The following is a 24,790-nucleotide window of genomic DNA, read 5'->3' on the forward strand; positions in this document are numbered from 1 at the left end:
GGATGTGTTCATGGCAAAAACTCACTTCGTGATTCGCGCCGCGAACTTTTGTCAATTAATGCCAATATTGGCACATATTGGCCGACTCGGGTGCGATGTTTTTGACCGGAAAGAAAAAGTTCAAAAATCACCAAAACATGATTTTAGGACATATTGGAGTGTATTGGGTGCGTTCGTGGCAAAAATTCACTTCGTGATACACGCGGCGAACTTTTGTCAATTAATGCCAATATTGGCCGACACGGGTGCGATGTTCTTGGCCGGAATGAAGAACTTCAAAAAGCATTAAAACATGATTTTTGGACATATTAGAGTGTATTGGATGCGTTCGTGGCAAAAACTCACTTCGTGATTCGTGCGGCGAACTTTTGTCAATTAATGCTAATATTGGCCCACACGGGTGCGATGTTTTTGACCGGAATGAAAAAGTTGAAAAAGCACGAAAACATGGTTTTTGGACATATTGGAGTGTATTGGATGTGTTCATGGCAAAAACTCACTTCGTGATTCGCGCGGCGAACTTTTGTCAATTAATGCCATTATTGGCCCACACGGGTGCGATGTTTTTGACCGGAAAGAAAATGTTCAAAAAGCACCAAAACATGATTTTTGGACATATTGGAGTGTATTGGGTGCGTTCATGGCAAAAACTGACTTCGGGATACACGCGGCGAACTTTTGTCAATTAATGCCAATATTGGCCGACACGGGTGCGATGTTCTTGGCCGGAATGAAGAACTTCAAAAAGCACCAAAACATGATTTTTGGACATATTAGAGTGTATTGGATGCGTTCGTGGCAAAAACTCACTTCGTGATTCGTGCGGCGAACTTTTGTCAATTAATGCTAATATTGGCCCACACGGGTGCGATGTTTTTGACCGGAATGAAAAAGTTGAAAAAGCACGAAAACATGGTTTTTGGACATATTGGAGTGTATTGGATGTGTTCATGGCAAAAACTCACTTCGTGATTCGCGCGGCGAACTTTTGTCAATTAATGCCATTATTGGCCCACACGGGTGCGATGTTTTTGACCGGAAAGAAAATGTTCAAAAAGCACCAAAACATGATTTTTGGACATATTGGAGTGTATTGGGTGCGTTCATGGCAAAAACTGACTTCGGGATACACGCGGCGAACTTTTGTCAATTAATGCCAATATTGGCCCACACGGGTGCGATGTTTTTGACCGGAATGAAAAAGTTCAAAAAGCACCAAAACATGATTTTTGGACATATTGGAGTGTATTGGGTGCGTTCGAGGCAAAAACTCACTTCGGTATTCGCGCAGCGACCTTTTGTCAATTAATGCTAATTTTGGCATATTTTGGCCCACACGGGTGCGATGTTTTTGACCTGAATGAAAAAGTTCAAAAAGCACCAAAACATGATTTTTGGACATATTGGAGTCTATTCGGTGCGTTCGTGGAAAAAACTGAGTTCGTGATACACGCGGCGAACTTTTGTCAATTAATGCCAATATTGGCCGACACGGGTGCGATGTTTTTGACCGGAATGAAAAAGTTCAAAAAGCACCAAAACATGATTTTTGGACATATTAGAGTGTATTGGATCCGTTCGTGGCAAAAACTCACTTCGTAATTCGCGCGGCGAACTTATGTCAATTAATGCTAATATTGGCCCACACGGGTGCGATGTTTTTGACCGGAATGAAAAAGTTGAGAAAGCACGAAAACATGATTTTTGGACATATTGGAGTGTATTGGATGTGTTCATGGCAAAAACTCACTTCGTGATTCGCGCGGCGAACTTTTGTCAATTAATGCCAATATTGGCATATATTGGCCGACTCGGGTGCGATGTTTTTGACCGGAAAGAAAAAGTTCAAAAATCACCAAAACATGATTTTAGGACATATTGGAGTGTATTGGGTGCGTTCGTGGCAAAAACTCACTTCGTGATACACGCGGCGAACTTTTGTCAATTAATGCCAATATTAGCCGACACGGATGCGATGTTTTTGGCCGGAATGAAGAACTTCAAAAAGCACCAAAACATGATTTTTGGACATATTAGAGTGTATTGGATGCGTTCGTGGCAAAAACTCACTTCGTGATTCGCGGCGAACTTTTGTCAATTAATACCAATATTGGCATATATTGGCTGACTCGGGTGCGATGTTTTTGACCGGAATGAAAAAGTTCAAAAATCACCAAAACATGATTTTTGGACATATTTGAGTGTATTGTGTCCGTTCGTGGCAAAAACACACTTCGTGATTCGCGCAGCGACCTTTTGTCAATTAATGCTAATTTTGGCATATTTTGGCCCACACGGGTGCGATGTTTTTGACCTGAATGAAAAAGTTCAAAAAGAACCAAAACATGATTTTTGGACATATTGGAGTCTATTCGGTGCGTTCGTGGAAAAAACTGAGTTCGTGATACACGCGGTGAACTTTTGTCAATTAATGCCAATATTGGCCGACACGGGTGCGATGTTTTTGACCGGAATGAAAAAGTTCAAAAAGCACCAAAACATGATTTTTGGACATATTAGAGTGTATTGGGTCCGTTCGTGGCAAAAACTCACTTCGTAATTCGCGACGAACTTTTGTCAATTAATGCCAATATTGGCATATATTGGCCGACTCGGCTGCGATGTTTTTGACCGGAATGAAAAAGTTAAAAAATCACCAAAACATGATTTTTGGACAAATTGGAGTGTATTGGGTGCGTTCGTGGCAAAAACTCACTTTGTGATTAGCGCGGCGAACATTTCTTAACTAGTGCCAATATTGGCATATATTGGCTCACACGGGTGCGATGCTCTTGGCCGGAATGAAAAAGTTTAAAAAGCACCAAAACATGATTTTTGGACATATTAGAGTGTATTGGATGCGTTCGTGGCAAAAACTCACCTCGTGATTCGCGACGAACTTTTGTCAATTAATGCCAATATTGGCATATATTGGCCGACTCGGCTGCGATGTTTTTGACCGGAATGAAAAAGTTCAAAAATCACCAAAATATGATTTTTGGACAAATTGGAGTGTATTGGGTGCGTTCGTGGCAAAAACTCACTTTGTGATTAGCGCAGCGAACATTTCTTAACTAGTGCCAATATTGGCATATATTGGCTCACACGGGTGCGATGTTCTTGGCCGGAATGAAAAACTTTAAAAAGCACCAAAACATGATTTTTGGACATATTAGAGTGTATTGGATGCGTTCGTGGCAAAAACTCACCTCGTGATTCGCGACGAACTTTTGTCAATTAATCCCAATATTGGCATATATTGGCCGACTCAGCTGTGATGTTTTTGACCGGAATGAAAAAGTTCTAAAATCACCAAAACATGATTTTTGGACATATTGGAGTTTATTGGGTGCGTTCGTGACAAAAACTCACTTCGTGATTCGCTCGGCGACCTTTTGTCAATTAATGCTAATTTTGGCATATTTTGGCCCACACGGGTGCGATGTTTTTGACCGGAATGAAAGAGTTCAAAAAGCACCAAAACATGATTTTTGGATATATTGGAGTATATTGGGTGCGTTCGTGGCCAAAACTGACTTCGTGATACACGCGGCGAACTTTTGTCAGTTAATGCCAATACTGGCCGACACGGGTGCGATGTTTTTGACCGGAATGAAAATGTTCAAAAAGCACCAAAACATGATTTTTGGACATATTAGAGTGTATTGGGTGCGTTCGTGGCAAAAACTCACTTTGTGATTCGCGCGGCGAACATTTCTAAACTAATGCCAATATTGGCATATATTGGCTCACACGGGTGCGATGTTCTTGGCCGGAATGAAAAACTTCAAAAAGCACCAAAACAGGATTTTTGGACATATTAGAGTGTATTCGATGCGTTCGTGGCAAAAACTCACTTCGTGATTCGCGGCGAACTTTTGTCAATTAATGCCAATATTGGCATATATTGGCCGACTCGGGTGCGATGTTTTTGACCGGAATGAAAAAGTTCAAAAATCACCAAAACATGATTTTTGGACATATTGGAGTGTATTGGGTGCGTTCGTGACAAAAACTGACTTCGTAATACACGCGACGAACTTTTGTCAGTTAATGCCAATATTGGCCGTCACGGGTGCGATGTTTTTGACCGGAATGAAAAAGTTCAAAAAGCACCAAAACATGATTTTTGGACATATTGGAGTGTATTGGGTGCGTTCGTGGCAAAAACTCATTTCGTGATTCGCGCGGTGAACTTTTGTCAATTAATGCCAATATTGGCCCACACGGGTGCGAGGTTGTTGACTGGACTTAAAATGTTCAAAAAGCACCAAAACATGATTTTTGGACATATTGGAGTGTATTGGGTGCGTTCGTGACAAAAACTCACTTCGTGATTCGCTCGGCGACCTTTTGTCAATTAATGCTAATTTTGGCATATATTGGCCCACACGGGTGCGATGTTTTTGACCGGAATGAAAAAGTTGAAAAGGCACAAAAACATGATTTTTGGACATATTGGAGTATATTGGGTGCGTTCGTGGCAAAAACTCATTGCGTGATTCGCGCGTCGAACATTTGTCAATTCATGCCAATATTGGCCCACACGGGTGCGATGTTTTTGACCGGAATGATAATGTTCAAAAAGCACTAAAACATGATTTTTGGACATATTGGAGTGTATTGGGTGCGTTCTTGGCAAAAACTGACTTCGTGATACACGCGGCGAACTTTTGTCAATAAATGCCAATATTGGCCCACACGGGTGCGATGTTTTTGGCCGGAATGAAAAAGTTCAAAAAGCACCAAAACATGATTTTTGGACATATTTGATTATATGGGGTGCGTTCATTGCAAAAACTCACTTCGTGATTCGCGCGGCGAACTGTTGTCAATTAATGCCAATATTGGCATATATTGGCCGAGTCGGGTGCGATGTTTTTGACCGGAATGAAAAAGTTAAAAAATCTCCAAAACATGATTTTTGGACATATTGGAGTGTATTGGGTCCGTTCGTGGCAAAAACTCGTTTCGTGATTCGCGCGGCGAACTTTTGTCAATTAATGCCAATATTGGCCCACACGGGTGCGAGGTTTTTGACTGGACTTAAAATGTTCAAAAAGCACCAAAACATGATTTTTGGACATATTGGAGTGTATTGGGTGCGTTCTTGACAAAAACTCACTTCGTGATTCGCGCGGCGAACTTTTGTCAATTAATGCCATTATTGGCACACGTGGGTGCGATGTTTTTGACCTGAATGAAAAAGTTCAAAAAGCACCAAAACCTGATTTTTGGACATATTGGAGTGTATTGGATGCGTTGGTGTCAAAAAGTCATTTCGTGATTTACGCGGCGAACATTTGTCAATTAATGCCATTATTGGCACACGTGGGTGCGATGTTTTTCACCGGAATGAAAAAGTTCAAAAACATGATTTTTGGACATATTGGATTGTATTGGGTTCGTTCGTGGCAAAAAATCGCTTCGTGATTTGCGCGGCGAACTTTTTGCAATTAATGTCAATATTGGCACACGTGGGTGCGATATTTTTGACCGGATGGTAGAAGTTCAAAAAGCACTGAAACCAGATTTTTGGACATATTGGAATGTATTGAATGCGTTTGTGGCAAAAAATCACTTCGTGATTCGCACGGCGAAATTTTGTCAAGTAATGCCAATATTGGCACACGTGGGTGCGATGTTTTTGACCTGAATGAAACACTTCAAAAAGCACCAAAACCTGATTTTTGGACATATTGGAGTGTATTGGATGCGTTCATGGCAAAAAATCACATGGTGATTCGCACAATGAACTTTTGTCAATTCATGCCAATATTGGCACACGTGGGTGCGATGTTTTTGACAGGAATGAAAAAGTTTAAAAAGCACCAAAACCTGATTTTTGGACATATTGGAGTGTATTGGATGTGTTCGTGGCAAAAAATCACTTCGTGATTCGCGCGGCGAACTTTTGTCAATTAGTGCCAATATTGGCACACGTGGGTGCGATGTATTTCACTGGAATGAAAAAGTTTAAAAAGCACCAAAACATGATTTTTGGATATATTGGAGTGTATTGGATGCGTTCGTAGTAAAAAATCACTTCTTGATTCGCGCGGCGAACTTTTGTTAATTAATGCCAATATTGGAACACGTTTGTGCGATATTTTTGACCGGAATGAAAAAGTTCAAAAAGCACCAAAACCTGATTTTTGGACATATTGGAGTGTATTGGATGCGTTCGTGTCAAAAAATCGTTTCGTGATTCGCGAGGCGAACTTTTGTCAATTAATGCCATTATTGGCACACGTGGGTGCGATGTTTTTGACCTGAATGAAAAAGTTCAAAAAGTACCAACACCTGATTTTTGGACATATTGGAGTGTACTAGATGCGTTCGTGTCAAAAAATCATTTCGTGATTCGCGCGGCGAACATTTGTCAATTAATGCCATTATTGGCACACGTGGGTGCGATATTTTTGACCTGAATGAAAAAGTTCAAAAAGCATCAAAACATGATTTTTGGACATATTAGAGTGTATTGGGTGCGATCGTGGCAAAAAATCACATCTTGATTCGCGCGGCAAACTTTTGTCAATTCATGCCAATATTGGCACACGTGGGTGTTATGTTTTTGATCGGAATGAAAAGTTCAAAAAGTTACCAAAACATGACTTTTAGACATATTGGAGTGTATTGGATGTGTTCGTGGCAAAAAATCACTTCGTGATTCGCGCGGCGAACTTTTGTCAATTAGTGCCAATATTGCCACACGTGGGTGCGATGTTTTTACCTGAATGAAAAAGTTCAAAAAGCACCAAAACCTGATTTTTGGACATATTGGAGTGTATTGGATGCGTTCGTGGCAAAAAATCACTTCGTGATTCGCGCGGCAAACTTTTGTCAATTAATGCCAATATGTGGGTGCGACATTTTTGACCGGAATGAAAAAGTTCAAAAAACATCAAAACCTAATTTTTGGATATATTGGAGTGTATTGGGTGCTTTCGTGGCAAAAATCACTTCGTGATTCGCGCGTCGAACTTGTGTCAATTCATGACAATATAGGCACATGTGGGTGTGATGTTTTTCACCGGAATGAAAAAGTTCAAAAAGCACCAAAACATGATTTTTGGACATATTGGAGTGTATTGGGTGCGTTCGTGGCAAAAAATTACTTCGTTATTCGCGCGGCGAACTTTTGTCACTTAATATTGGCATATATTGACACACGTGGCTGTGATGTTTTTCACCGGAATGAGAAAGTTCAAAAAGCACCAAAACATGATTTTTGGACATATTGGAGTATTGGGTGCGTTAGTGGCAAAAAATCACTTCGTGATTCGCACGGTGAACTTTTGTGAATTAATACCTATATTGGCACACGTGGGTGCGATGTTTTTCACTGGAATGAAAAGTTCAAAAAGCACCAAAACCTGATTTTTGGACATATTGGAGTGTATTGGATGCGTTCGTGGCAAAAAATCACTTCGTGATTCGCGCGGCAAACTTTTGTCAATTAATGCCAATATGTGGGTGCGACATTTTTGACCGGAATGAAAAAGTTCAAAAAACATCAAAACCTAATTTTTGGATATATTGGAGTGTATTGGGTGCTTTTGTGGCAAAAATCACTTCGTGATTCGCGCGGCGAACTTGTGTCAATTCATGACAATATAGGCACATGTGGGTGTGATGTTTTTCACCGGAATGAAAAAGTTCAAAAAGCACCAAAACATGATTTTTGGACATATTGGAGTGTATTGGGTGCGTTCGTGGCAAAAAATTACTTCGTTATTCGCGCGGCGAACTTTTGTCACTTAATATTGGCATATATTGACACACGTGGCTGTGATGTTTTTCACCGGAATGAAAAAGTTCAAAAAGCACCAAAACATGATTTTTGGACATATTGGAGTATTGGGTGCGTTAGTGGCAAAAAATCACTTCGTGATTCGCACGGTGAACTTTTGTGAATTAATACCTATATTGGCACACGTGGGTGCGATGTTTTTCACTGCAATCAAAAAGTTCAAAAAGCACCAAAACATGATTTTTGGACATATTGGAGTGTATTGGATACGTTCGTGGCAAAAAATCACTTCGTGATTCGCGTGGCGAACTTTTGTCAATTCATGCCAATATTGACACACGTGGGTGCGATGTATTTCACTGGAATGAAAAAGTTTAAAAAGCACCAAAACATGATTTTTGGATATATTGGAGTGTATTGGATGCGTTCGTAGTAAAAAATCACTTCTTGATTCGCGCGGCGAACTTTTGTTAATTCATGTTAATATTGGCACACGTGGGTGCGATGTTTTTGACCGGAATGAAAAAGTTCAAAAAGCACCAAAACATGATTTTTGGACATATTGGATGTTGTATTGGATGCGTTCATGGCAAAAAAATCACTTCGTGATTCGCGCGGCGAACTTTTCTCAATTCATTCCAATATTGGCATATATTGGCACACATGGGTGCGATGTTTTTCACCGGAATGAAAATGTTCAAAACGCACCCAAACATAATTTTTGGACATATTGGATTTATTGGGTTCGTTCGTGGCAAAAAATCACTTTGTGATTAGCGCGGCGAATTTTTGCCAATCAATGCCAATATTAGCATATATGAGTCCGACTGCTAGTCACAGTCTATGAGATATGGGTGATCTCTAGATACTCTTGAAAAGGCCAGGAGTATGACTTATACGCTCCAAACGGAGGGGATGCAAACGGCAGCCCAATACCAGTTAAGGGTTTGAGTGAAACCTGAATCGCACAAGACTGACAATTCAGAGCATAGTCCATTGTTTAGTTGTGATCTGGTTCAACTTAACAGTCTCCATCGAAACACTGGTATAACTAACAGGTTCAGTTTTGAGAACATTTCTTGTGAGCCATGAAATTTGGTGGGGATTGTTGGAATAAATGGGCTAGGCCCAATTTAATTAAATTAAAATCTCAAGAGCCCACAAGTAATGTTAGAGACAATAATACTGCTATGAAAATTTAGATGGAAGAACCTCAACTTAAATAGGGTGATATTGGAGATTCCCTATTGACCGGTTGAGGTGATGGTTGGACTGCCACACACGCACGCGCGCTGAGTCGGCCAACTGAGCCGAGCCTACCTGCTGCTCTTTCGTTTTGTAACAGACGATAATAAAGTCACCATTAACAAATGAGAGATTTATTGTATTGTAACCTCCACAACAAATGAGAGATTCATTGTGTGGTAACCTTTACAACAGATGAGATTTATTTTATGGTAACCTTCACAACAAATAAGATTTATTTGTGTGGTAATGGAGATCTTTCTCTCTCTCTATATATATAACGCAAGGCAAAGGCTCTCAAAGAATGTGTCTTCCGCCTGCTATTGTTCTTTGGCGATGCTCTCCTTCTGTTCCTGCGTTGTCTCTCTGTTTCCCCAATTCTGTTCATCCCGCGCGCACGGGTGATCAGAACGAGCAGGTGCATCCGAAACTCCGATCGCTTGAGAACCTGCACGGGTAGCCGGGCGATCAAGTTTTTGGGTAGCGCTTCAAGCGCGACTGCTCTGCATCATCTTCACCAACATGTCGACAACCAGCGACAACAACACTGGAGACAAGGAGAAGGAGCCTCCCGTCAACACCAACGGAGACAATACTGCCTCAAACTCCAGCGGAGGGCCATTCTTGGGGTATAACATTACACTGTTACCGTTCGTTCTTCGTTTTGTCAATCGCAATATTATTGCGTTCTCTTGTCTATGTTGATGCTTATTCTATATTAAGCATGCTCATGTTATACACATCTAGCGCTGTTACTAGATCTACTCAAATTACAAATGTCATGTTTATTATCTTAATATTTTGATTAAAATATACCGAATTATGACCAAATTTTCAACATGCGGCTTGAATTGCCCGAGCGACTTAGGAACTTTTTTTTTCTTTTGGAATGTATTTTTGCTGATTTAGAATCATGTGTATGAACTTCCGTATGCTCTCTATTTAAAATATGGTAGGGCTTTTTATGTTTTCTACAAAACTAAAATCGTTGTTCCTAGCGGCCATCTGAGCTCATCAGGAGATCATAATCGTTGTTCCTAGTGACCGTCCGAGCTCATTAGAGAATCACATCACTAAGATGGTATGCCTTTTTAGTGCTCAACAATGTGGCAGTGTCTAAAATTATTTACATGTCTTTGACTTTCTAAAAGAAATCGTAATTTCACCGCTGGTCCTTATGAAAATTCAAATTTCTATGGGAAAATATACTCTCCAAAGGTCGAAGGAGAAACCAAGAGGGCATATGAAAAACAAATACTCCATCTATTATACTCCGTAGAAGATAAGTAATTTTGGGTGAACCATGGGTCAAATTCACGGTAAGTGGATAACACGCAACACGGCCCTCTCGGTGGTGGAAACCCACCTCGCGTGCTCTGTGCACGGCGGGGACGCTAAGGGGAGGCGAGGCGACCACGCGCCCTCCGCGTCACCATGGATCCGCGCAGCAGCCAGGCGCAAGAGGACGGCTTCTTCCACCCACGCGACGGCGCGTGCCCCGCCGACTCCAGGTCCTCCCGCTCCCTTGTTTTAGCTCCGAATTCTCGCAATTCTTTCGCAGGGTTCGCGGTTAGGAGCTAGTTCGGTAGGAATTTTAGCCTCCTGTCGCCCAAATCTAGGTAGTTTATGTGGTATACGGGAGGTAGGCAGTATCTGAATCTCATGCGTGCTGGTTCATGATGCAAATCGAGCAGCCTTCCGTTCCCGGTCGTTCCAATTCAGCTGATTGAGTTTTACCTTTCGATATTCCTTGCGTAGGGTTTGTGGGCACCGAGACATAAGAAGATATGCATGAGTGAGAGTATTGTCCGTGTACAAATTGGTCTTGGAAGTCAGTCTTAGAATTTTACTAGTACTAATTAAGACACTGATCATCAACTAGCATATCTATGTCTATGGTGACGCTGTTGTGCAAAATAGTTGCGACTCATACATCCAATATGTATGTGCTAACAGCAAATGTTTTCCTTATTTTACTAACAGCGGAAAGACAGAATGTAAAACCCAGGGTTCAATTGCCACGCGCAAGGTTCAAAAGGCTGATCGTGAGAAAATGCGAAGAGATAGATTGAATGAGCAGTTCCAGGAACTTGGAAGCACACTTGGTAAGGCACAATTGTTTGTCTCAAATAGACTACTCCCTCCATCCCATTGTAAGTGTAGTTGTGGGTTTCCGTGTCCAACGTTTGACCGTCCGTCTTATTTGAAACAATTATGAATTTTTTTTAAAAAATAAGTCAGGCATAAAGTACTATTCATGTTTTATCATCTAATAACAATATAAAAATACAAATCATAAAAAAAATTTAAATAAGACGGACGGCTAATTGTTGGAGATAGAAACCCACAATTGCACTTAAAATGGGACCGAGGGCATAATGACTTCTTGATGGATGTGTATCGATTTATTTGTTCTAGTTAATTATTCTATGTGTTATGACTGGAAAATCATATTATGAATAAAGGAGGAGTTTTCTTATAGAATAAATTGTCCAAGAGCTTGTTATCTGAAAGCACGTGCCGTTTGAAGGATTTATTTATTCATCCTTCTACAAACAGCTGATATACTACTTGTTTTTTTGCTTTTCACAATACCAAGATAACATTCCTGAATGCAACTGTCCCCTATACCATTCTTGACCTCTAAAAGAACACCTCAGTTCCTTAGCGTTCGGAATACGCCAAGTTAGTAATAATAAGCAAAATTACCAAATTTAGTGCTTAACAAATGGAATTACCGCTTAACTTACCCTTCCCCTGAGAGACCAATACCGCTTGACTTGATAAAAACTTCTATTTTTATTTATTCTTGAGGTTCACTTGTTTAACAGATTACACCTAGTTAGCTTTCTGTTTGGGTTGATGTAATATTGTTCCTAACCAGTCATGTTCGGTGTCACAGTTTTTAATCTTGTCTTACATAATCCTGGCCACCTCTCCCTATGGTTTCTTCTCAATTTCCTACTTTCTCATGACTAATATTTTATTGATTTGACTGTTTCCATCATGTTTTTTCTTTTGAATTTTGTCTGTTTCTAACTGGTGCACATGCCCATTTAAATAATGACTGCAAAATATGCTGTAGGTCCTACACTACTTGGGCATTTCACTTCGATTCTTGTACTTGAGAATTATACATTTAGGTCATAAGCTTTGTGTCAATAGAGATTCAAGCAGTATAATTAGAAGCTAATGTCATGGAGCACTTTGAACATGTTCAAGGTAAAGTTTGACCATGCAATTAGTAACTATTCAATCAGAATCATGTAGAAGTCTCCCAATGGCATGCTTAAACTGTATGCAGGAGCAGGAAACAGTTTGTTCAGAACTAAATTATATTCTTTTTGGAAATCGTGAACTTTCTTAGATGCTTGAACAAAAACTCCCACAGTTTAGTAATTCCGTGATTTGGAGTGGCTACGATGTTAACTTGCTCTGGGAGACCAATAATACTTTCTTGTTGTAGTCAAACTCTCACAGCCGATATTTACAAGCTTTTTTGGCTAGAACTTTTTCACAGCCTAAATGTAAAGCGGAACATGAAGCTTACCACCCACAAACAGATGTTCCTAGACAATTTATTAAACTTGGAACTGTTAGTGCTAGCAGAGTGTGATTGAGACTAAACTATTTGTGATGCGTTACTATGGTCTCAATTGAGTTCATGTTATGTTCCTCACTTGCCAGACCTAGGGGTGGTAATGGGCCATGCCCTATGGGTCCTTTCACAACCCTACTTGGCCGTCCTATATTTTTAGGTAAAAAATGTATAAAAATTCAGCCTGCCCCATTTTAGACCTAGCCCTCAAATTTTGTAGGCTAAAAGATTAGGTCCATTACCACCCAGGCCTTTGATGGAAAAGTTTCAAGAACTTAAAAAATGGTCATATATGCTGTTTAACGAGTGCCCGAGTAAGCATAAATACATAATCAATTGTGTAAATGTAATTGTTTTATATATCAGCGTGATATACTGATTTGTTATGCACACTTGATCAGCATGTCTTCATTATTTGTTTCTTTAGCTTGTTTGTCTTCAAAAGATCCATGCTTGGCCCTGGACTAGGGCTAGGGTGGTTATGATATAAATTTTTTTGGTTTCTTGCTGACAACCAAGACCTTGTTTGGATAAAAAACTATTTTGGTTCCAACGTACTCTACTGCATAAATTATAGCAACTATCAAGTATTAACTGTATCATTGTTTTATATTAGTGGAGTAATTTTCAAATTCTACAACTGTTTTGTTAAAACTATCAATTGACTGCATCTTTCACTGGACATTTCAGGAAACTGTAGAAATAGTGCTTGGTCTGGTTAGCACATGAGGGTGGTGGCAGAGAGGGGTTGCATGCTATATTATAGCACGTTGTGTGCGTTCTTTACCACTACCACAATGTTAATAGTCCTGGTTCAAAAATCTACTTGCACTTGTAAAGGATCCTCTGCGTGCTTGTAAATTCTACCATGTCTGTAAACCAAGCCGTTGCAGCTATAAGAGCAAGTTTAATAGTATAGCCAACTGTTGGCTCCAATTCATCTATAGCCAATCTAATAGCTCATCCACACAATAGTTATCTATAAACATATACTACACCATTAATATATGGTCCCACCTCTCATACACACACAACGTATTGGAATCCGTGGTGTAGCTGGCTATAAATCTATAGCCCGCTTTTCCTTCTCTTTCTTCTCTTCTCTCCTCCACGTGTGCTTATAGCTAACTTGCAGCCTGCTATTGTACTCGCTCTAAATCAAACTACTGCAATTGTAAATGAATAACCGTGACTGTAAATCAGGGCAGTTTGTTTTTTTTTTAATTCCAGCCCTTTAGGAGTCCAGAGGGGATTCAGCCTTTTCTCCCTTCTCAACAGTGATCTTGGCGACCAGATGCTATGCCAATGCGCTGGTGGAGATCCAGCCAGAGATCACTAAGCAAGCAGTGGCGCCCTTGTCATTCCCGAGCAACACCGGTTGACTTCATCTTCAGGCATCATGGCTGCTGTCTTTGTGGGCCCCCAGCGGCAGCATGTTGTCGTCCGCTACACATTATATCTGGACTGCCACCCTCCTCTGTGGTCCAACCTCCCCAGCTGCTCTCCCTTCTACCACCCTAGCTTCTGTGCCTTCACTACCAAGCCCCTCTTTGCCCCCTAGCACTGCACCTCTACTGCTGACCATTCCCGAGCGCTCTGCCTTTTGTACCTACGCCGCCAGGTGACACGTGGTGTTCCATTTCACTGGCTACTCTGCCTGTGCCACTGCCTCTGCTGCCGAGCGCCACCCGACACTGCACCTCGACTGCTAGGAACGGTGTGGTGCTCCACCTCTGCCATCCCCAGCGGCCCTTCGCTTCAAGGTTCTGGCTGGTTTGCATGGGCATGGGGGAATAAATGTGTTTGCTGTGACCGATTGTTCATTTACAGGTTCCCCACCAGAAACATCAAGCAACACAGTGACCCTACAAGATGTTTAGTGCTTTGTACATTACAGATCAAGCTTCTGATTGTAAAAAGTGACAGAATTTATGGTTGATGGATGTGTTCAGGGTGCGTTTTAAGGTTGTGAGGTATGCATTTACATTGGAAGAATGTGTTCGTCATGTGTTTGTTGGTTTGTGGGTTTTCTACACTTGCAAGGTGAGCATTTATTGTCTTGGAGACATGTACTTTCACATGACCTGTTCTCGTCGGATTTACACTCCGGGGGACGCGTTTACAGTCGTGGGTTGCGGGATCCCTAGAAATGGGAGATCTAGCAGGTGGGGTGCTATTACCCCCCCTGGTCATTAGTTAGTGGGACTGATTAGAACTGTGAAATTTCATGCCACCCTGTTGTTATCAATTCTGTAAACATTTAAACAAGCCATAACAATTACTCCCTCCGTTTCATAATGTAAGACTTTATAGCATTGTCCACATTCATATATATGCTAATGAATCTAGACACACATGTGTGTCTAGATTCATTAGCATCTATATGAATGTGGGCAATGCTAGAAAGTCTTACATTATGAAACGGAGGAAGTATTGTTCTTCTCAAACTGTCTGTTAGAAAATTTTCCACAAGACCACTTGGAACTAATATTTCAGATATTTAATGGCCTTTTCATTGCCTATTATTTTCATGTGTGTATATTACATTTCTGAGCATGGAACTTATATATAGATCTCTGTACAGTACTTTCCTGAGCAGTATTGTGGCTACACCTTAGTCCTTGCCATTGTATGCGTTGTAGAAATGCTTTCTAACTAGGTAGGCTCTTAATATAATGCTCAGCAGCAATTTCTGATTTCCATCATGTAAAGTCTTAACTGAATCTCGTTATGTTGATGAACCTTTTTTCTGTTCTCTTCATGACAGGTTTGGTTTAATGCTTTTAATTAGTCTGTTATTTACTTTTTTTAGTCAGCAATTAGTACAAATGGCAGGCCATCCTAAGCTGGCATCGCCATTAACTTCACTTATTTACTATTTGAGGTAAAGTTGTTCTTTTGGTGCCTTTGACTGAATGCCAACTTGAGCCTTTCCTGAGCTGGGATAGTTGTGCCCAAATGGATATAGTTTGGTATAGTTTTTCATGTACAAGAAAATGGCCACATAGTATTTCAAAATAAATAAATTACTGTTTCTGACTTTTTAATCACAAGTTCACTAGTTGGCTGAGTTTTGTCTGCCTTTGTTTAAGACAAGGTCCTAGAAGCAGGTGCAGTGAGCATGCTGCAGCAGCACCGATGTCTGGAGTCTGAGGTCTGATGCTAACTTCTGTGGACATATTTAGGGAGCAAAAGCGAGGCACACAAAAGTCCAGCGAGGAGTAGGCTTCGTCAAAAGTGCATCCAGTTAGTATTAGGGAAGGAAGGTGGCATGCAGGAAACCCAAAGCCATCTAGTGGAGGTGGTCTGCTAGCAGAATAGGAAAGATGAGATGTATCCATGTTATGGCAGTTAGAATTGAATTCGTGGGAGGTGCCATGTGGATATAGTTTGGTAGTATGGTAAAAGGATGTCTGCTCCTCTATGTTAGTTCACTCAACAGAAGAATGATTGATATTTATATCCTCCTTGTGCTATCTTGCAACTTATCATCTAATTATCTGTTTCTATTTATTAATGTGTCTATCTGCCTTATGTGCAACCCTTATGTCCTTTATGCTGTCCATTCATCATCTGTGCAGTACTTAATATTTAACCATACATCCAGTAGCCTTGTTTTCTTTTGCTCTGTTTGATAGTGCGGTGGCTTTCAAAACTCTTATTTATTCATTTATTTGTTTATTTATTTTTGGATTGGATAGTCAGAATCATTTGAATTAGAGCTGTAACAGAATAATCTTACTTGCATTAGTCAAGATCCCTCTAACTAGATTCCCACAGCACAACACAGCACAGCAACCACAAACTGGCCAGTTTACAGTCAGCTGCTTTACTGGTTGCACCTACAATGGACAAAGGTTGGTCAGTGGAAACTAGCGTGTAAACAAATTTGAAATCTGCAAAGATTCTTGATTCAATTAACATATTGCTAGTTTCTGCATAACTAAGATTAATTGCACTTAAAATTGTTTGTTCTCTTTACTAGCTGCATCTATGCGATATCATAATCATTAGACTTAGTTCTATAGTGTTCTCATTAACTGATACCATATTGCCATTAATGTGTTCAAATATACAGATCCAGATCGACCCAGGAATGATAAGGCAACTATCCTTAGTGATGCAATTCAAATGCTGAAAGATTTGACGTCCCAGGTGAACAAGCTTAAAGCTGAATATACTTCACTCTCAGAAGAAGCACGTGAGGTAAACTTGTAATATGTGTATAAACAAGCAGGTCAGCCACAGCTCACAGAAATATTCAAATATCTAAATAACGCTTGTCATGGTGCTTGTAGTTGACTCAGGAAAAGAATGAGCTCAGAGATGAGAAAGTTTCACTGAAGTTTGAGGTTGATAATCTGAATACCCAGTATCAGCAACGAATGCGTGTGCTGTACCCTTGGACTGGAATGGAGCCTTCTGTTGTCATTGGGCCACCCCTGCCATATCCTTTTTCAGTCCCAGTCCCAGTCCCAGTCCCTATACCTTCAGGTGCTGTTCCTATGCACCCACAGCTCCAGGCATACCCTTACTTCCGAAATCAAACTTCTGGAACCGTCTCCAATCCATGCACACCTTACATGGCATACACTCAACCCATCCATCCTCCTACTGATCAACTATCTAACCAATTCAGTGCTCCAGTTCAGCATTCAAGTAGTAATCGATCTCACTCTATGGCCCAAGACTCTAGAAGCAAGTCCTCTGCACTGCAGCAAGTAAGTTGTAGAGGGAAACATGATGACTTTGATGACGTTGCAACTGATCTGGAACTAAAAACTCCTGGTTCCTCAGCCCCTCTACAATCAGAGATTGCCAACAAGGTAAGGGTCATCCAATATTCAGTTTCACTGTAAATGATCAGCATGTTTTATCCTTGTTCAAAGTAGATCAAAGGGAGATGAGTACTTTTTTTTTTGGGTGTTTGTCATTATCACAGGATTCCTCTTCTGACTTGAAAAAAAAGCAGCAGTTCATACAGGAAACTAAAGGTAGTTCTCTTACAGAAGGCAGTAGTAGTTCAAGCAGATGCTCGTCCAGTGGTCCTCCAGATGTCTCTAACAGTATTGAAGGTGGATCAGTTGCTGATGATCAACGATCGACAGTACAGACATAGACTAATATATGACGTATAGCTATCTTTTCCGACATTCCTAGGCCTGCATGTGTGGTGTAATCTGCTGGCACATCAACCTTTGCTGCTTAGCTGTGCCCACTTGATATCGGAATTGACAAATTAGGAGGCCTATAGGCAAAGTAGAACTGGTTAGTCGAAGCCAAAGCCATATTCCATGGCTATGATTATGAATGGTCGGTAGTTACCCACACTCTTCTATGGCAGTTTGAAATGCTTTCGGCGACTAGGTATGCTTGCGACTAACTTCTGCGGTTTGTCATCTAAGATATGCGTCAAGTGCCAACCAGATCTGTTGAGATAGTTCTATCCTGGAGTAGCATTTTCTACGAATATATGGTAAATTAACTAGTGATTAACCATAGAATTTATCATGGTTCAATAGTTACCTGGTAGATCAGCTACAAGTTGTACATCATACACTATATTACCATTAATTGGAATATGTTCTTAAGTATATTATTTGACATGATTGTCAGTATCCACATTTTACTATATATAGGCGGCATGTTATTGAAGGTGGTTTGTTTCGTGTGGCATGTTATTGAAAGCAAACAAGTATTCTAGGTCGAGTGTAACATGCAAATATGCCCTTATTTTGTGAAGGACATTTTTTTTTGTCTATGTCACCACTTCAATTGTAACTTTGGTTTATACCATTGCCTTTTGGTATATTCAGTCTATATCATCCATATGTCAAAATTCTTCATAAAATGTCCGAACTGCCCCGTAACCGTCATCAGGGAGTGATCTAGAGCATCCCTGCCAAAACCTGGATCCAACGGCGCTCACTAGGGTTCGGCCATCTTACCTTCTTGAGTAATTGGTAAATGGAAAGATATTGATTCCAGTCCTTCTTGCTTCTCTGTCAGACTCATGGGATTTTTATGTATTTTCGCAAACCAGCTCTTTTCCTCATATTGACTTTCTCTCTTGTCTCTCAAGGATGTATATTTTCTTTTGGATCCTTACCAAGGCAAAGTGTGCTAGAATTCACCCCTATTCTAAGGCTGATATGTGGAGCTTGGTAGGGATAAATTGTGACATACCTGCATCATATATATTGCAAAGCCAAAAATACGGACTCAAGAAGATCATCAGTCATACTCCTAGATCAATGGTCTTTATTTGTGATGGAAAAGGAAAGGAAAAATATTTTGTGGAATGATGGAATAAAGAAATGATTATCCCTTTTTCCTATACCTTCTCTCCATTTTGTTCTCTTGGCATGAATATGGAAGGGGGCATGGCTATATTTTCTTTCCAACATTGCTCAATATTTTGGGAGCAAGCTTTATTTCCTTCTTCTCCCCCCCTTTTTTTTACTCATAGCCATGCCTTTCCCTCCTTTTCTCATTTTCTTTTTGCCAAGAACTTTTCTACGAGAAGAAAGCATAGTCTAATATAGGAGTTTATTTGATGGAATTTTTGTGAGAAGCCGACTTCCCGTGTAGAAGCTTAGCTTAATTATATATGTGGAGAAATGAAAATGGAAATGACCCCTTGATCATGAGTGCATGAAAGATATCAAACACGAGTCACACAAATTTGACAAAGCTCAATATAATGTCCAACAATCATATGCATAATAAGTTTGATCAAAGATATACTTGCATATGGCCTTGGTAGGTATAAAATGAAGTCAATTGGAGGATTGAGCTTTTAAAACAATTTTATTTTGAAAACAAATTCCCAAGAGTCATAACAAGAGCTGCAAGAATTCCTTTCATCTTGAATCATCTCCCATGAAGCAATTACTTAGATGCATAAGGTTCCCTAAACATGGATGGTTGTTCACAAGCACAAGTTTAGCTGAGAATAATGAATATACAAGATTAATCATATGAAGAATTTCATTAGTTGGAAATTTTATTTTTTACTTATGCTTGAACCAATTGTTTCCTGAATTTTCAGCTCTAGTACTAAACCATGGTGGAGATATACAGATAATGGATGTACTCATCTGCTTACCTGTGAAAAGGATTGGGGCCAGCTTTGGTGGCCGAACCACTCTTGCGCCTGATCCCTCTGCAACTTTCTGCAGAGTTCAGTGTTTCCAGGTGTCCAGTTATTTCATCAACTCTCAGAGTATATGCACGTCAGAAGCTGGGATATCTCCCTCACACTTATTCAAAACCTGAACTTTATTAAACATGAAACAAAAACAAACTTGGCATGCATTGGGGTTAACACCAATGAGCCACATTATTCATAGCAAGTGCTTACTTGATTGGAAAATAAAAACCAAGCACCTACTACCATTTTTTTAGGGGAAAGGAGACATCTAATTAGCATAATATTTATTCTCCTTCCCCATCTCTATGAATGCACGCTTGATTTTAGCGCACAAACCGCGACTAAGGGTATCAAAATTATTTCTAATTTCAGCGAGTTCTACCCCTAGCTCCGCATTGCGATCCCTAAGCTCTATGTTCTCCTTGCGGAGTTTCTTTACTTGAACGGCGAGCTTATGGATCGAGGGCTCCGACAACTTTACTTCATCTTCTTGACATTGGCCGGCTGCCCTTACAATTGGTGGGGGCGTTAAATGACGCTTCACCTTCATAGGTGGAGGGCTACGGGATTCCGCTGCCCCCTCCTTCTCCGATGCCGTCAAAGGCCAGAGTAAACCCTTGCCATACCCACCGCCGGGAGTTCGCACTCCCTGAATGTGGAACCGATCCTCCTTCGGAGTGGATGGAGTAGCGGTGGGTGTTACATACTTGTGGAGCACCTCATCATTTGCCTTGGTGAACAGGGTGCCCACATAGCGCTCGGCGGGAGGCGGAGCGGCCTTCTCATCGTCTTGGAAAAGGCTCCGCGCCTTCAATAGACCGAGTTCAATAGGCAGGCGAATCCCCCCGAATTTTGGTCTTCGTAACATGGCGAGGGGAGAGGGATCATGCTGCCGAACGGGGGGCTGAACGGGGCCGAGAGGGGTTGGTTCGGCCGAACCAGGGAGCTCGCCGATTGGCTCCAAAATCGCAGGGGAGCCTGGCATAGCTGCAAGGGGTTGAGCCCATACAGCGTTTACTCCTTCCATCGTGTATTCTTCCACCCGAATGAGTTGATTCGCCAGTGTAGGTTCTCCTTCAAGATTGTAGGTGTTGTTTGAGGATGAACCAATGTAAGGCATGAGAGATTTGCCAGCCATGGATGGTACAAGGATTTGGATCAAAGATTTTGAGGATGAATGTGAGATTGAATGGAGAGGCTCTTGCAAAGGAGGAAGAAAGAGAGGAACTAGCTCAGGGGCGTGATCTGATCGCTCTACCTCCAAACTCGTATCTAAACAGACTAAGGATGAGCGGGGGAGACTACCATTCAAAAACGGGGCCGAACAGGCGCCGCCTTGGTTCGGCCGAACCCTGGTTGGTCCGGCAGGCCTCCATTTTCTTTCCTAGGCCCACTAATTCCTAAGCTAGGCACAAAAAATGACAACTATACAGGGTTCTAAGCATGCAATAGATGAGATCATCATGGTTTATAATCGATAAATTCAATAACATCCACTTCATCTAAAGTTTCATTTGGTTCAAGGAAAATCTTTAAGCGTTGACCGTTTACCTTGAATATATTACCTGAGTCGTCGCGGAGTGTGATTGCCCCGTGCGAAGAGGTGTCGATGATGTCAAATGGTCCTTCACATTTACTGCGCAATTTTCCGTGACCGAAAAGCTTAACCCTGGAGTTGAATATTAGCACTTTGTCTCCTGGCTTGAATTTCTTGATTTTTATCCTTTTGTCACGCCAGCGCTTTGTCCTTTCTTTGTATATCTTCGCGTTGTGGTAAGCCTTCTCTCTCCACTCTTCAAGTTCAGCAATTTGCATTTTTCTCCATTCTCCTGCTCCTTCAAAGTCCATGTTCTAGTTCCTGATGGCCCAGTATGCTCTGTGCTCGAGTTCTACAGGAAGTCAACATGACTTCCCGTAGACTATCTGATAAGGAGACATTCCAATGGGTGTCTTGTATGCTGTCCGGTATGCCCACAGTGCGTCCGGCAATCTATCCTTCCATCCTGTTCCCATTTTGTTGACCGTCTTCTAAAGAATATTCTTGATTTGTTTGTTTGATGTTTCTGCTTGACCGCTGGTCTGTGGATGGTAAGGAGTGGTCACATTGTGTTTAGCTCCCATCTCTCATAGGAGGTCTCGGAAGGTTTTGTCAATAAAGTGAGAACCTCCGTCACTTATGACCATCCTAGGGGTACCAAATCTTGGGAAGATGATTTCCGTGAACATCTTATTGGCATGCTTCGCATCTGCGGCACTGCACGGCATAGCCTCAGCCCACTTGGAGACATAGTCGACTGCCACCAGAATGTACTCGAAGTTGCGAGACTTAGGGAAAGGTCCCATAAAGTCTATACCCCAAACATCGAATATCTCGACTTGCAAATTGTATGTGAGGGGCATTGCATCATGAGCGGCGATTCCTCCTTGCCTCTGCCAGCTTGTGCATCTTCTAACGAATTCTTTTGAGTCTTCGTACATTGTTGGCCAGAAGAAGTCGTTCTGCCAAATCTTGGCCTGGGTGCGGAATGCACCATAATGGCCACCGTAAGGTGAGGCATGACATCGCTCTATGATCTTAAGTCCTTCATCAGTCGGCACACATCTTCGTAGTAAGCCATCGGAGCAAACCCGATATAAGTATGTCTCATCCCATATATGACGGCGACTTTCGTATTTCAGCTTCCGTTGATTCTCCCCTGGTGGTATGTACTTGGATACCATGTAATTCACTATGTTGGCATACCACGGGTTGGAGTCGCGAACCGTCATCAGCATGTCATCTCTCAATAACTCATTTATCGGCTGTTCCTGTGTGTCAGTGATCTATAGCCTAGACAAATGATTTGCTATGGAATTTTCTACTCCCTTTTTATCCTTATATACGGTGGCGCTACATAGCGCCACACACAGGCGCTGCGCGCCATGGAACTATATGATGCGACACACAAAGCGGTGGAGAAAAGGTCGTAGGTCCGTTCCCCCACCGCCAATGATATGGTGAATAAAAATTTAACTCAAGCATATGAAGTGGGAGCAAAAAATCCCAGTGGGGATGTGGGTTATAATTTAACTATTACAAAATTTGACTCGTAACTAACTACCAAATAACCGTAGTTATGATGTGAGTTATAATTTAACTATTGTAAATTTTGACTCATAACTAACTTCCAAATAACTGTATTTCTCTAAGTACAGTGCCGTGGAGTTGATATGTGCGTTAGTTCTTTTTAGTTAAAAATTAACTTAAAATGGGGAGTCGTCATTGAAGTATTTTAAACAACAGTGAGTATGTTTTGTCATGATGGTTTTGGAGTGCTAGCAGTAAAATTTTAACTCAGGATATTTTTATCACTTTTTGGTGTGTTCATAGTAATATTTTTACTCACATATATTTACGGTGCATACATCACAGACAATCAAGTTTATTTAATCATGCAAATCAATCGTATTGTACACATCAAACGAACGCAAGAAAGTAGACAGGAAATACATACTGGGAGAGAGGATAATGGAATCGCTCTACGGATATAAAATTTACGCATCAAATGAACCCAAAAAAATATATATACAGGAAAACGTTCTTTGGACATAGGAGGAACGGCGGCCCGCTGCTCTCTCGGCGAGGTCGCCGCTGGTCTTGACATGGTGTTGAAAGGGTGAGCACAAAAAAGAAGTGCTTAAAACCCGACAAGCAAAAAGCATGAACATAGGAGAGCAAGGCCGACAATCACACAACGATGGAGAAGCCTCGCCGGGGGAGTTGAAGCCTGCCTTCGATAGTGACGCCCGCCGATTCTGGCATCCGGCCAGGCGGCAGCGGCGGTGAAGCCGTGGGCGGCCTCCTTGCGTGCAGCCATGGTAGACTCTTGGAGGAGGTGGTCATGTTGGGGTGATGACGACATGCTCGTTGACGATGTGAGATCCACACTGATGGCGGAGAGGAGCACCATCCCCTCTCGCTAGGAATTCCAGAGCAGCTCGTCACTCGCCTACCCAGAGACCAACGCCGCCCGGTGATACTGTGAACTGACCTTGCGGACCAGAACCTAGATACGCCCTCCATTTGCTGCACCTTCGCCTCGTGGCCTCATCATCCTGCCCTCCCTAACTCACTGCCACCGGCACCGGGAACAGGACGTCACCTTTGCGCAGCAACGCCGTCCTCGCTCCGGAGGGCAGATCGAGCTGCCGCCCTCAACACAACGACATGACCACAAAACTAGATCAAGTTGCCAGAAACCGGATCCTGCCTCCAGCCGCCTCCTCCACCAGATGCGGGGTGACGGTATCCACTACGGGCACCTAAAACCGGTACCCTTGCTGCCTCCTCACATCATGGTCGCCGACGATGCTCTCCACATGGCTGACTTTGGATGCCCGCAATCTACAACAAGAGCAACCAACAAAATGTAAGAAGATGCAAACCTGTTTTTCCCCTAGTGAGTAGAAATAACAAATTGGAAGCGAACGAATGGAATAATCCATCCGTGAAGAACACACACAGATCGAAAGAAACAAACTCATTCCTCCCCATCAGATCCATCCCATCTTGCTGCTCTAGCATGGACAGCAACCAATGGTAGAAAAGCAGCGGCGGATGCAGGCCCAGAGGCCCTCTATCGCCATGGGAGCCCCGCAGATCGAGCCGCCGAGAGGCCAGTCCATCCTCTCGTGTGGATCTAGGGTACAGGATGAGATGTCGCCGTCCAGCTTGAAGCCATCACCCGTCGCTTCCTCTGAGAATCCCAAAAGGTGGAGTGTGTGTATCGAAGGCTTGGCGTCGTGGAGCCGGGCGACGAGGCCGGCAGCGGAGATGCGGATCCAGCATGGCCGGCGGAGAGGAGTCAAAAAAATAACATTTGATTCGTAAAAAAAAACATAGACGTTTAAATTTTACAAAAACATAATGAAACAGAATAAAAATAATAATAACAAGAAAAATTAAGGCATAAGCAAAAAAAAAGTTTCCTTTAGTTAATAAATAACTCAATATGCTAAGTCACGTTTATTATAGTTGCTGAATCACATGTAGTTAAAA

General features: G+C 41.7%; 1 protein-coding gene and 1 long non-coding RNA gene across 2 annotated transcripts; one reads left to right on the plus strand and one right to left on the minus strand.

Moving 5' to 3' along the window:
* The first annotated feature begins 10,317 nt into the window (after nucleotides 1–10,317).
* On the plus strand, nucleotides 10,318–18,203 carry LOC4329217 (transcription factor bHLH121). Its single transcript, XM_015770794.3, has 5 exons — nucleotides 10,318–10,512; nucleotides 10,985–11,106; nucleotides 16,678–16,805; nucleotides 16,898–17,425; nucleotides 17,542–18,203. The coding sequence occupies exons 1-5, from the start codon at nucleotides 10,436–10,438 to the stop codon at nucleotides 17,716–17,718; spliced, it is 1,032 nt and encodes a 343-aa protein (XP_015626280.1). The 5' UTR covers nucleotides 10,318–10,435; the 3' UTR covers nucleotides 17,719–18,203.
* A 4,940-nt stretch (nucleotides 18,204–23,143) lies between these two features.
* LOC136355479 (uncharacterized) lies at nucleotides 23,144–24,546 on the minus strand. Its single transcript, XR_010739752.1, has 2 exons — nucleotides 24,255–24,546; nucleotides 23,144–24,136 (listed from the first exon to the last, which is right to left on the minus strand). It is a non-coding gene; the product is annotated as an uncharacterized lncRNA (long non-coding RNA).
* Nucleotides 24,547–24,790: the final 244 nt, after the last annotated feature.

This window comes from Oryza sativa, chromosome 2, assembly GCF_034140825.1.
Source record: "Oryza sativa Japonica Group chromosome 2, ASM3414082v1".
Taxonomy (NCBI): Eukaryota; Viridiplantae; Streptophyta; class Magnoliopsida; order Poales; family Poaceae; genus Oryza; species Oryza sativa.